The following is a 14,798-nucleotide window of genomic DNA, read 5'->3' on the forward strand; positions in this document are numbered from 1 at the left end:
AGGCCTGTGAGAATGCCTCTTCTTACACGTAACCAGCGAATTTGTAGGCTTGCCTTTGCTAACAAGTACTTTACCTGTGAGGACCAATGGTTGTCAGTGTTGTGGTCTGATGAGGCAACGTTTACCGTTACCTGTAATCTAAGAGCGCACATGTACCGGCGCAGAGGTAGTGACCCGCTTGACTCCTGTTAAGTGGAGAGCACAGTTAAACACCCTGATTCACTAATGGTATGGGGTTGTTTTTCTGGTAAGGGGTTGGGGAAGCTTGTTGTGCTTCCCAGGAACTGCAGAGTGAATCAGGACGTTTACCTGGAGCTACTTTGTGATCATTTACCCGAGTCCTTCGAGCTCACAGGCGCACGAGTGTTTCAGCAGGACGGTGCACCTGCTCATAAAGCCAAATTGGTCATCAACTGGCTTCGTGACTGAGAGGTCTCCTTCATGAAAGACTGGCCAGACAATATCCCAGACATCAATAAAATAGAAAACTCCTGGTACCTCGTAAAGAAGAATCTCCAAGGGAAGGACGCGAGCTCTCTGCCTAAGCTGGAAGCAGCCATTCATGAGTCCTGGGCAAGTATATCACCCTAGCACCTGAGGAACCTCGCCCTTTCACTTCCATGACATCCCAGGTCCATGAAGAAGCGCAAAGGAAACCCTACCAAGCATTAAAGGTAATTATAATGCGTTATTTACATGTTTTTTCCATAGTTGAAAGGTTTGTTTTGTTGGAGGGGTGCCGGGCACGCAATATTTTGTCAAGCACTCACTCATCCAATCCTACGTTGCCCCATGAGAAGCGGTGGAGCCCGAGGGTAGGCAAGTTGATCCTGACATTTAAGATGACAGTGACCAGCCTCACTCATCTCTGAGTGGCATTATGTGTGTAATAAACCCCAACCACCCCTTGGATATAAACCTGCACTGGCTCAACCTGATTGGGGTGCTGTAATTACCCACTAAACCACCAGGCGCAAAAATTTGGTTATATGGTTACCACCCAGCGTACTAAATGTTTCCCTGGTGTACAGGAAACCATTTAGCTTGTCACTCAGTGTAGAGTCACCCACAGGCAGAAGGAAGAGAAAAGAATGAAGGAAAGAAAGGCAGAAGAGGGAGTGTAAAGTCACCCATAGGCAGAAGGTCGAGGAAAGAATAAAGGAAAGAAAGACAAGAGGATGGAAGGAAAGAAGGATGGAGGAGACGAAAGGGCAGACACCCAAGAGCAGCACTACATCGACTAAGTGGATGGTGAGCACCCCCACCTACCACAGTATATATATATATATATATATATACAAAAAGGGTGACTCAAAAGATCTTAGTAACTATCGACCCATTAGCTTATTATCAGTCATTTACACACTCTTCACTAAAGTCCTTACGAACAGAATAACAACACTTTTGGAGGAAAACCAACCTCGTGAACAGGCAGGATTCTGAAGTGGGTATTCAACCATTGATCATCTACATACAATGAACCAGCTAATTGAGAAAACTATAGAATATAATAAACCATTGTGCTTAGGTTTTGTTGATTACGAAAAGGCTTTCGACTCAGTGGAGCACATAGCAATTATAAATTCATTGCAAGAACAAGGAGTGAATGACAACATTGTAAAACTGCTCAAAAATATATATAAAGAGGGAACTGCTACAGTTAGATTACATAAGGACTCGGGAAAAAATTAGTATTGAGAAGGGCGTGCGTCAGGGAGATACAATTTCACCAAAATTATTTACAGCATGCCTAGAAAGTATTTTCAGAAAGCTAGACTGGGAAAACAAAGGAGTGAACATAGATGGAGAAAAGCTAAACCACTTAAGATTTCCAGATGACATTGTCCTAATCTCAGAAACAGTGGAGGCATTGCAAGAAATGTTAAATGACCTGAACAGAGAAAGTCTGAAAGTAGGACTGAAGATGAACCGGAGTAAAACTAAAATAATGTTTAATCCACAAACACCAAAGAGTATCATCAGAATAAGCGATGAAATTCTTGAAGAAGTTGTGGAGTACAACTACTTGGGACAAATACTAAAATTAACAATAGATCATGATAGCGAAATAAAAAGACGCATTACAATTGGACGGAAAGCTTTCGGTAAACAAAGAGACATTATGAAAAGTAGCTTGCCAGTTTGTATGAAACGAAAAGTATATAACAAATGCATATTTCCAGCTATGACGTATGGTTGTGAGACCTGGAAACTGACAAAATCAACGGAAAATAAATTAATCCGTTCTCAGAGAGCAATGGAAAGGTCAATGTTGGGAATATCTTTAAAAGACAGGAAAAGATCAACTTGGGTGAGAGAGCAGACTAAAGTCAAAGATATTGTGGGGGTTATAAAGGAACAGAAATGGAGGTGGGCAGGCCATATAGCAAGAATAAGTGATAACCGATGGAGCAAGAGGCTTACTGACTGGACACCACGAGAATGAAAGCGTAGCACAAAAAGGCCAGACAGGAGATGGAGAGATGAGATAGAGAGATTTGCAGGGAAAATGTGGCAAAGATTGGCTCAGTCAAGGAATCCGCGGAAAAGGTTGGGGGAGGCCTTTGTTCAGCAGTGGACTAGTTATGGCTGATGATGAAGATGATGATGATATATATATATATAACTCTCATCTTAAATGTCAGGACCAACTGCCTAGCCCCGGGCTCCTACGCTCCTCATGGGGCAATGTAGAAGTGGATGATGGATGGATGGATGGAAATATCAATAAGATATTGCATGTTTATAACTAATAATGTGAGAGAGAGAGAGAGAGAGAGAGAGAGAGAGAGAGAGTGTTCAGCGAAGGAGGTGACCTATTGTTTGAGAATAGGCCAAAGGTTATGGTCGTTGGGCAGGTCAAAGTTTCACACACATGCTCAACAACATAATATTAGAACCCTGCACTACTGTGTGAATGCAACATTTTTTAAACAATGTTCTGGCCTTAGATTCCAGGGTTAATACTATGTACATTTTATGGCTAATGTGTTGTAGGTATGTTGCTTATTTGTGAGACATAATCAATATTTATTATAAGTACTGTATACATCCGTATTTCCTCTTATTTGGGATAAATGCAAGAAATGTGACATTTAAAAAATAAATACACTCAACCCTCAGCTATAACTCCCAATTGGTCCCGCTATGGCTGCGCTATAGCCGAAACCGTGACAGCCGAATTGAAGAACTTATGGTAATAATTCTAATTGGTGCCATGACCTCAATATTTACCCCTAAGATACCTTTTTTGTACCACATATTAATATATAATAGTCTAAAAATGAGCATGTTTTACGATGTGATCACGATTCTTATAAATACCCCTCACAGTTGATTCATTGTTGTTATGTTTCTTCCCCACACTTCGCTGGGTCTCACCATTCTCTATAAGTTTCACATTTCCAGTTTATCTGCATAACATAGGTTCTTACTCTTCTTTATTTCCCTGCCAGGTGCCGCAGCATTATGTTGGGTGATGGTAGGGGGACGGGGAGGGGGTACGTATGCCATGGTCATATAATAAAAAAGGTTATTGTTCTCGCTATCACTGTTCACGGTCTGAGGGCACGCACTTGAATGGTTTGGCGGGCAGGAGACTCGGTCAGGTGGCCAATCAGTGCTCGGCTGGCGCTGATGTCACACGACCAATCATGGAATGAAGCTTTTGTTGGCTGTGTGGAGCACTGGAGCCTGGCCTTTTTGAAATTTTCGAACATTTGTGGTGCGTGATAGCAGGCATTTAGTGCATGATAAAAGTATTTGGGTAGTTTTTTATATAGGTGTGATAGCGAGATATGCTATAGCGGAACCCGTGATAGCCAAGGGTTGAGTGTACATAAATAAAGATCTTACATGGCTGTTTCAGGAGAGGTGATTGGTTGGAGAAAAATCAGTATTCTGAAATTAATGCAATGTAACAGGTAAATCACCTGAGCATCATGCAATGCAATACTTGTTTAACATGTCGTGATGTTGCAGATAGGAAAGCAGGTAAGAAATAACTACCAATCTATGAGCAGTGAATGAAACAGAAGACATAGTTTTCCTGCAAAGTATCTATTGTTTATATACTATACCTTCATGGAAGTTGTATCTGTGATGAATGGACAGGTCCCAACCTCCTATGTCAGAGATGCTCATATCATGTCCAGAAACCTGCGTAGTTTGTGCATCCCATATAATTTGTTCACAGTTGCTGTATGCAAATCCTACTTTAACAACAGCCCATGTTACACCATACACTCGTTGCCTGCATGTGAGAAAACAAATAAAAGTAATTAAATAATCTTACTTTTGTCTATTACTCCTATACACAAAAAGCCCAAAAGTAGAGTACAGGATAACCTTTTCTTTGGACTTATGGGTACAAATGAAAACTGTGGACCTTGACAACAAGAATAATGAGTTTTGTGACTGACATAATGAAATTGAAGTTGTTTGGTGGTCTCTGCCACTTAATAATTGTATTTGGGCTCATAAGCCATATTAGTTATGCTATTCAGACAAGGACTATAGTTATTACCCACAATATAAACAGACCTCAGTTACCCTATTAGTACTCTGTGAATTAAGAGTGGCTGTTATTATAAAATAACTTCTGAGACAGGAAGAGAATGCAGAAAAGTTTTTGTATGCATAAACCACAGCATGGAAATGAGGGCTTCTGCACAAATTGGACAAAATAGGATAATTTGTGAAAAGGAGTCTCAGGGTTAGTGTACATTACAGGGATAAGAACATAAAACATAATAAAAGATTATTATTGCTGCAGGGTAGTTTTTCCAAATCTGAGACAAGAATAGCAAAAAAGGCTTTCCCATGCCCACCAAACTCTCAAGGTGAACTGTCAGGAAAAGGTGAAAATGAACTCCATGCAGTACAGAATAAGTGAAATGTGTTGCAGCCCATGGCTCACTAAGCAATTACTTTATAAAACTTTTATTCCAGCCACTCTCTCTTTCCCAATTCATTTCGTGCTTACAGTCTATTTTTTAGTCTGGGCCTCCTGAGATTGTTTCTAACCCAATCAATCAGCAAGGTCCCTCCTATGCCAATTAAAATTATCTGATATTATTAATATCTATATCTATCTATCTATCTATCTACACTCAATCCTCGTAAATCGCGTGTTCATAAATCACGGATAGGTGGCCGTCAGACTGCCGGCAGCCTTAAATCACTGTCAAGTCACGAAAATCGTGGATCTAGGCACCCAAGCGGGCCTTTTCTGAGGAGAACTGTAAACCACGGCATTCAAACTGAAAATCGCAACCCAACAACCAATCACCGCGCATCCCTGGTGGCATATGTGCATACTAATGCCACCATGTTGTTGTTCTTGTCCCACCAGTCTGCACACTACAGACTGTCGCTGTGGAGTACGAGAGCAAACTGCCTTTTTTGTGCAACTTCCCCCCGCCTCTTACTTGCCATAGCCCCTCCTGACCCCCCAATGAAGCGCTCTAAGCACTATGGCATCAAGAAGCTGCTGTAGTTGTTGTACAGTCAATGTTTGGAGCTCATTCGTCGTGCTGGGAGGGGAGAGAAGTTTTCAAAGCTGGCTAAAGAGTTTGGGAAGAACAAGTGCTAAGAGGTTCTAAGTTCTTCCCAACACCACCCCACTCCATTCACTTAAGCAATTTCATCATAGGATTACGGTGAGATCCCTTAACATGGCTTATTTCTATTTAATACATGCACTGAATATTCCTAAATTTGTATGTTTGTGTTTGATGGTGCCTAAATAGGTGTAGGCAGAGTGCTGTGGGGGCGGGTTGGCCAAAGTCCAGACCCAAATTAATTTTTCACATAAGATATTATTCATAAATCACGGAATTTGTAAATCACGGCAGTGGTCCAGACCCAAATTGCTGCGATTTACGAGGATTGAGTGTATCTATCTATCTATCTATCTATCTATATATATGTACAGTATATACATACAGTAAAATCTCAAATTTCAATGGACATATGTACCCAAAAACCGCATCTAAATTCAAAACATCGAAATTTAAACTGAACTTCTTATGGGAAAAATTAGTTTGGGTCCAGGGCCTCCAAACCTAACTACCTAAAATCATGATTTTTTGCCCACACGCCCTGTAAACTTTATGAACTATAACTGTGGTTAGGTAACTGTAGTTCTGCATTGTACTGCCATACTGTCAGCAAGTGTATACTTGGTGTATTTCTGCCCTTTCCTGTACTGCCATTTCTCCTTTGGCTGCAAAGATTTAGAGGTGCCAGGCTGCTCTCGTACATCACCACTGCTACCCAAAGATCCACTCTTGCTTGCCATTTTGAAACAGGGAAGTTGTGATGAAAATACAAAGAAAATACAGACAACTAAATTGCAGTGAAATGCATGTCCACATATTGTTAGGCTCATACTTTTTCTTATAATTTTCCTTCACTTCTAGCATTTTGGTTCCCATAAAAAATATTATCTTTGCTTGTTTTGGTTGGAGTCTGGCCCTGACAGCACATGTTACATACAATATTAGGTTAAGTTCATACTTTTTCTTATAATTTTCCTTCACTTCTAGCATTTTGGTTTGCATCAAACATATTATCTTTGCTTGTTTTGGTTGGAGTCTGGCCCTGAGAGCATTGAAATTTGCGAATTTGCATCAACAAGTAAAGTAGGCAGACCACTCCAAAATGCATTGAAATTTGATTAATCGAATTCTAAACTGTCGAAATTTGAGATTTTACTGTATATATATATATATATATATACTTACATACAGTAATCCCTTTAACCCTTATGGTATGCAACTCTCCATCCTCGACTACCCCCAGGACACAAAAACAGGCCAATTTTTCTACTATGTCAAAGGTTATAAGTTTTATGCCTGATTTACAGAGCTTGAATTTACACACCTGAAAACGCAAAACCCACCCTCCCAGACCCAGTAGTTACTGAGCTATGGCCCGTCAAATCTGATACTAGTTACCCATCACGGCCCCGGTGAGAAAGATAATACACTGCTTGCACCTGTTTCCTTCACAAAAATATGTACAAAAATCACCAAAATCAATTTTTTTTGGTTCATACAGATGTTATAAACCATTGTAATGTGCTCAGAAAAAAATAAAATAGTGACAACCCCCCAAATAAATATAATTAGTAAAAATTATCCTCCCCTCCTCTCCTGTCCCCTTACTTCCAATCCCCTCCCTCCCCTTCCCTTCCCTTCTCTCCCCTCACCTCCCCTCCCCTCCCCCTTTCCCCTCCCCCCTCCCCTCCCTGCTGAGCTGTCAAATCTAGCTAGGGAAAATGGTCATGAACCCCCCCAATAAAAATATGATAAATAGTAAATACAGTATTATCCTCTCCTCCTCTCCCCTCCCCATACCTCCAGTCCCCTCCCTCCCCTCCCCTTCCCTCCCCTCCACTCACCTAACCTCCCCTCCCCCTTTCCCTCCCCTCCGAGCTGTCAAATCTAACTGGTTTTCGTTTAGTTTCATTTCGTTTAGGTTTTGAAGGCTCCAACATGCTTGCATGCGTCGGCATAAAATAAAATTTCTTTTTCAAGTGGGTTGTGAATAAAGACAGCTAAAATAATTGTGGTGTGCATATCTGTATGCAAAGACGAATAATTTTCAGGTAATGATTCAAAAACACACGCCATAAAGCGTAAAAAATATGCAAATTATTTGAGGCTGGGGAGGTAAAGATACTGCATGCAAGGGGGTGGGGGTGAGGGTGGGGGGAGGTGGTGGGAAGTGGTAAGGCCAGAAGGGGGTGTATGGGTATGGAGGGATGGGAGGAGACCACCACCAGACACAAAGGACGGACTCCAGTGGAGTACAGTGAGTCCTTGATATACGAAAGGGATAGGAACCAAAAAAAAAAACTTTCGAACTCGAAATTTCGTATATCGGAACGATTTTCCCCATTGAAATATACATATAAATGGGGGGGTGCGTCCCAGGACCCCCTCGGACCCCCACCTAAACTTCACTCCCCCCCCCATTAAGAAGTAAGCAATACTTGTATATAATTGTAGAGAAGGAGGTGGCCATATTCTTGGACATATCCTTTTTCTTCGTCACAGTCCCAATGGTGGAAACAGCAAGGCCTAAAGCATGCCCAATCTCCGAGACTCCCTGCCCCTCCTTGTGGGGTCTTTATAATTTCCAATTTCCTTTCCAGAATTAGAGTACGGTGCTGCTGCATCTTTGCAGCGGGCTCCCCCAATGCTGGAGATGATGCAGAGAGCTTGGGAGGCATAGCAAAACAATACAAAAACATGAAGGGCTGCGAAAATATCCTCACGTACAGCAAGGCTGTGAGGTGAGGAGGGACGTGGACTCAACTGAGAAGTGTGCGAAAAATTTTTCTCTCAGCAAGCGAGAGCGGTGCTATGCACCACGCCCCTTTTGAATTTTTCATACAGTATTCCATTAACCCCTTCATAGCTGCTGGCCTTGAACAACACTTCACTGTATCGGTGTCAATGATGTTGAGTTGGGGCTTCATAAAAAACTACGAACAATTACGAGTAGGGAACGAAGGTCACTGGTGTGTGTACATGACCCTACTCTACCATCCCATCAGTCAGGCATTCTCTTCACTCCAGATGTATTCGCTGATGTTTACATGCTTATGTTACATGCACCCTAATTCTGAGTAAGTTTCTTTCAGCAAGAGAACATAATTTACCACCCTCAAAATAGTCAGAAAAATTTAGAAGACAAACACGAGGAATATGAACTGAATTGGTAAGGTCTTTAGGCTGTATGCTTAATAATAAGAATAATAATAATCTGGCCTTTGGTTTCTCAAAAGTGCCAGTTCTTCCTTTGAGAATTCACTAGCGCTCGACACACATACATTATTTTTACAATTACAAGAATTGTGACATTTCTTGTATATAATACAAGCTGTATCATATATACATGAAAGTGGCAATAATTAAACCCTATAATCATCCGTCATAGTACCTCTCTCCAGGTCATAGCATTTCGAAAAAAGAAAGGCTTTCAGCTGTCTCTTAAAAGATTCAACAGTACAGAGTTATCTTATGGACAATGGCAATCTGTTATATAGTCTAGGGGCTCTATACGCAAAAGAACGATCAGAGAAAGATTACTGGTGAATGGCTCCAGGCTCGTCAAGACGCAAGGAATCATCTTCACTACGCAACATCACACCCAGGCGTGCCGATGGGAGTTTTAACAATTCAGCAAGATACTTCGGTTCACCAAACTTAAGAATCTTAAATGTAATAAGACACAGTTTAAATTCAATTCTAACCTTTACTGGTAACCAATGCAACTCAATCAGAAATGGGGTAGTTGAGGTTCTCTGGGGGAGACCAAAGATAAGCCGTGCTGCCCTGTTCAACACAGACTGAACTATTGTTAGTATATTATTTGGAAGACCAACCCACAATGAATTATAATAATCAACACAAGACAAGACCACTGCATGGACCAATGTTAAGAGGCACCATCTATTCAGGAATTTTCTCACAAAGTACAGATTTCTGATATGCAAGTTACACCCTCTTACCACCTGATTAGTATGTTCTTTGTAATTTAACTTAGAATTAAAATAAACAACCAGATTTCGAAAAGAACTGACTGGATGAAGCTGTGACATGCCAATGTTCAAAGCCAGGGCACTGTCAGTGTCATCAAACCTTCTGTTTCCTCTGATCATGATGATCTCAGTTTTACCATCATACAGCTTAAGTTTCCTCTTAGCCATCCAAATCTTAATATCAGACATTAGAGATTCAAACTTTGTCTTAGTATCATTGATATCTGACATCTTAACATAGAGCTGGGTGTCATCAGCATAAAAATGATAGGACACATCATGAGCATCAAGTAGTGACGATAAACTACTTGTGTAGATAGTGAATAGAATTAGTCCCAAAACTGATCCTTGAGGGACTCCAAATAGAAGGGGAGCAGAATCAGAGCTAGCGTAATCAACAACCACTCTCTGAGATCTGTCCGACAGTTACGACTTAAGGAGCAAAAGGGCACTATCACGAACGCCATAAAAATACAGATCATTCAACAATAGTTTATGATCTACTGTATCAAAAGCTGCAGACAGATCCAGCAGAACTAGGAGAGAGGACATCCCACGACAGGTGTTTGTCACCAAGTCACTCTAAATCCTTGTTTGTGCAGTTTCAGTTGAATGGTATTTTCTGTATGCTGACTGAACAACTGGAACAACTCGGTTATGTTCCAGTAGTGGTATGAGTTGATCAAGTATGGCCCGTTCAATAATCTTGGATAAAAAAGACAGGTTAGAGACGGGACGATAATTTGTCATGCTCTCGACATCAAGGCCAGGTTTCTTAATTAGGGGCCTAAGCAAAGCATGTTTCTCAGACTGCACAAAATTACTAAGAAGCATCTATTTATTATGTTGCAGATGAAGTCTGCAGCGTGCTCATACACATCAGGCAGTTGTGACATGTTACATGGATTGAGTGAGCAAAATGTTTTAGTAAGTTCTCTGATGTAACATTTGACTTTGTTTACATCCAGCGGATGAAATGTTGAAAGCAAATAATCCCGGGTGCACCGTGGCTGGAAGTCAACTGTGTACGCTTCGCTAGGGGAACTGCTGTCTAAGTCACTTCTTATGCGAGATATCTTACTTGTAAAAAATTAGGCAAAATCAGAAGCCAATTGGGCATCAGATACAGAAGTTGGTTTAACAATTACATTCCTCCGATCAAACAAGTTGTTCACTACTGCAGACATTTTTTTTTTTTTTTTTTTTATCACCACTGCATGAATCAACTTTATTTGGATAATACCTAGCCTTTTGGGTTTTTACAGTGTGAACGACTGCTCTTCTCGCAAAAACATAACGCAAACGAGTTACTTCGGTCCGCTTCAAGCGCCACTCACGTTCTGCCCTTCTACGTTGTCTAAGCAAAGAATTAATGGATGGACCATACCACGGAGAATTATCATGTACAGTGATTGTTTTTACTACCTCAGGACAATAATGGTCAAAAATTGACTTAAGCTTGTTGTTGTAAATATCAACTAATTCACTGGAAGAAAGACTTGAAGAATCAATGGAGTTTAAAAGTTCATAAATTTCAAGACACATCGACTGGCGGTCAACATTCCTGTAATTTCTGAACCTGATGACCTTTTGATATGAAGGGGATTTTGGGACATCAAAACTAAGTGATCAGAGCATGATCAGAGATGAGGGGATCAAATGAGCCAACCTCCACATCTGATATGCGCCTGCAACCATCAGGGGACGAGATCAAGTCAAGGACATGTCCTGAGACATGAGTTGGATTACTCACATGATTGAAAAAATAGTTCTGGGTGATCAGCTCAAGGAATTCTGAAGAAAATGGTTTTGACTCTGGACTGTCAACCCAATAACTGAATTCACCACAAACAAGAAGTCCTCCAGGTTTAAGAGAAAACCCTTCAAGAAACTGCCCAAACTCCTCCATAAAACCTCAATCTCTACCCGGATGACCTGGTTGATAGACAATTGCAATTCTAATGGTATTCTGATGGAAATTTATTAATACTGTACTTCCATAAATTCAAATGAAGATGGGGTCAGGTCTGAGTCAATGAGAGAAATGTTCGCAAGTGCTGCCGAGTAGATGAGTGCTACGCCTCCTCCTGGATAGTCAGCAGCAGGCCTGAGAATACTAATAACAGAATGTGTCTTAGGCAAAGCATTAAGAATAATATCGATATCAGACTCATACAACCAGGTTTCAGTCAAGCACAAAATGTCAAGCTCATGCTGATTTAGAATTTCATTAATATAGTCTATATTATTACGGATAGAACGAATGTTTAGAAGACCCATCCGTAACTGGTTCATGAGGGACGTAGTCAGTTTTTTGAATGGTCAAAACTGGTGTTTTCAATTAATCTATTCCAATAAGAAGTCATAATTGGACAGTCTCTACTTGATGCAAAATGGGCAACTGACTGTGAATTTGAATTAGCATCTTGATGTCTTAAAGAGGAGCAGTTGATGCATTTGGGAGAATTTCTGTTACTACAATCCTTGGATTTATGGGCTCCAGCACAAAAAATGCAATTAGGTTCATCATTTTTCCTAGAACATCTCTCAAATGTATGACCAAAGCCTTGACAGTGATGACACTGTGTAACCCAGAATCTATCAAAAGCGCAGCATCCTGTAAGATCCACATAGATGTAATTGCCCTGTTCTACAATGGAGGATCTCACATCTGGCAACATCTTCAAGACAGCAGTTTTGGTGTCATTCCTTGTTCTTGTGAAGAGAAGGTTGAGGGTACAACCTCGATCAACGAGCATCTTAATTTTACTGTTTTTTTCTCAGAATGTTTGGGATGATGTCAGAGCCACCCAAGGAAGAGGAAATGCCTGTCACAGTCATTTTAGGCAACATTTTCTTTGGCTCCGATATGCAAAAAGTGCCCTCAGAGCCAAAATGATCAGTCAGCACCCCAGTTGCTTCACCCTTGGCATCACCTGACGGAAACTTCATTACCAGCCCACCAGCCTTGATCTTAAGGCAGCTATCAACCAGTACCGAGTTAAGTACGCCTCTGATGTCTTTTGGTCCCATCTGATTTGTCAGGGTATCAGCACCACTCTTTGGTTTCACAGTCAGTACATGCTGACTATGAATGGCTTTTTTCTGGCCATGAGCACTGATCTCAATCACACTCCCAGGCAGATTCTTCCCTTCCCCCACAAGAGACCCGCGAACGGCGTCTGCAAATGACTTAGCCTGATCTTGCGTGACTTCCATGGGTGATGAGACCTTGGTCTCTAGTGCCTCCAGGCTATTTGAAACGTCTCTAATTGCCTGAAAGATCGGCCCAATAACTTTATCTTCAAAGTCCTTCTTGGTACTACTTCCTCCACCAGCCAAGACCTCGTCCGCTGGTGCAACACATTGGCTACACAGCCAGCGAAAGCCCAGCTGGTGGCTCTTCTTCATAAACGGATAGTCGCCTTCGTCCAAGTTTTCACAGGCTATATGAACCCACTCACTGCAGTAGCCATACTTCAGTGCTTGTGCACTTTTTGCTACAGACCTACTGCAGCGAGGGCACTGGTGTTGTTTGCTCATGGTAAAAGAGAACAAAAACAAAACAAAATGACAACAGCAGCAGCAAAAAGTATATACAATACTACCCAGGATAAACCCAGGTAGCGCCGCCCCCGTTTGTGTCACCCTAATTTGGGAGAAAAAAAAGAAAACTGAAAAAAAACAAAGAACAGAAATGGAAAAAAAACAGGGTGTCTGTGAGGTCACCACGAGCAGATGGGGTACGACTTGACTACCCTTTTAGGAAAGGTAACCCAAACCGAGGTGCCACAAAAGTGCTGAGATGGTATTGAGCTTTATAGCAGCAGAAAATACGTCACTTAGGCAAGACCTCATTGGTTACGATACTGCCACTGCGCAGTAAGATTATGGGTTTTACAATTTTAAGAGACAATGTGGAACAAAAATGTTTGCTAATCAGAAAAAAAATTACTCTTTCGTCCCACATGTTCTCGTAGGTTAGCATTCAGTTCCACATTCTTCGTTCGGTATCACTCTTCCCAATATACTTTGGACCAACTGAGCACAGTTATTTCTGTTCCTTAGAGTTAGTGTACATTTACTGCTCATTCTTTTGTTTGTTCTTATGTGTATGTGTGAAAGAGAGAGGACTGATACAAACAATAATGTATTCCATTATCGCTTTCATAGTTGCTGGCCCTGAACAACACCTTACTGTACTGATGTCAGTGACGTTGAGTTAGGGTGAGCTATAAAAAACTGCGAGCAATTATGGGAAGGGAATGAGGGTCACTGGCGTGTTCACATGACCCTACCCTACCACCTCAAGCAGTCTGGCATTCACAGTTCCCAGATGTTTTCGGCCAATGTATACATGCTGATGTAACTTGCATCCTAATTTTATTCATTCTTACACGAATCATAGCAAATCACAGGATGGGTTGGGGGGGGGGAAGCCAGGTGTGCCAGACAAGTCTTTTCACATATGTAAGAAAAAGAAATTGATTTTAGAACTTTGAAAAAATGGTTCCAAGGCCGACCACGGGAGCATGCAAATATCTGAACCCAGAGGCATTGAGGGGGCTAAACATACGTTTTACTTTAAGCAGTAAAGGCACCTTACCAAATCAGTTCTTCCTGATAGCCTGTTATATTTTTCAGATTATTTCTGGGTTGGTAAATACAGTAAACATTTCTTATTAAATCTGTTTCCCTGTCATTTTTAGCTGTTCTGGTATGACAACTCTTGTTTATTTCGTTAACATCATGGCAGAAAGGACTGTTCTTCCCTAAGTGTTTAACTAAACCTGGCCTAACCAAGCTTATCTGTACCTAATAATTTTAACCTAACCTAACCTCCAGTTGGGAAACTGGGAAATGATATCCACCTTTGAGCCAGTTGAGTTTCTTCCACTGCGCTGGAAATGATCGTAGGGGAAAGTGGTGATAATAATGGGGAGGAAATTTTTCAGCAAGAAAAAGCAATTTGCCAAACTGAAAGTTGTCAGAAAATTACAGAAACAAGCTGGAGGATTATGAATTGAATTGGTAAGGTCTTTCTGCTGCTTCAAGTGTACAATGAAAGACACAAGTATCTTCCCAAAGTCTGACGAATATAGCGTGGAAAAATCAAACCATTTGAAACACGCACTAGTAGAAACAGGGTTTTCATTGTATTTCGCCTGGTGTAAATTTTCTTCAGACTGAACTGGGAAGATAGTTGTGTCTTTCACTGTACATTTACCGGTAAATAAATCAATAT

At 41.1% G+C, this 14,798-nt stretch overlaps 1 protein-coding gene across 1 annotated transcript in view; it reads right to left on the reverse strand.

Annotated features, from left to right (window-relative positions):
* The window catches only part of LOC145393992 (teneurin-m-like), an 839,265-nt gene that overhangs the window by 107,299 nt on the left and 717,168 nt on the right, over window positions 1-14,798 (reverse strand). The window contains exon 17 of the mRNA XM_080267963.1: window positions 4,080-4,252. Coding sequence (XP_080124089.1) covers window positions 4,080-4,252 — 173 coding nt within the window. The remainder of the gene's footprint in view (window positions 1-4,079; window positions 4,253-14,798) is intronic.

The sequence above is a fragment of the Coenobita brevimanus genome, chromosome 26 (assembly GCF_032717465.1).
Source record: "Coenobita brevimanus isolate Jiangsu-jjx chromosome 26, ASM3271746v2, whole genome shotgun sequence".
NCBI lineage: Eukaryota > Metazoa > Arthropoda > Malacostraca > Decapoda > Coenobitidae > Coenobita > Coenobita brevimanus.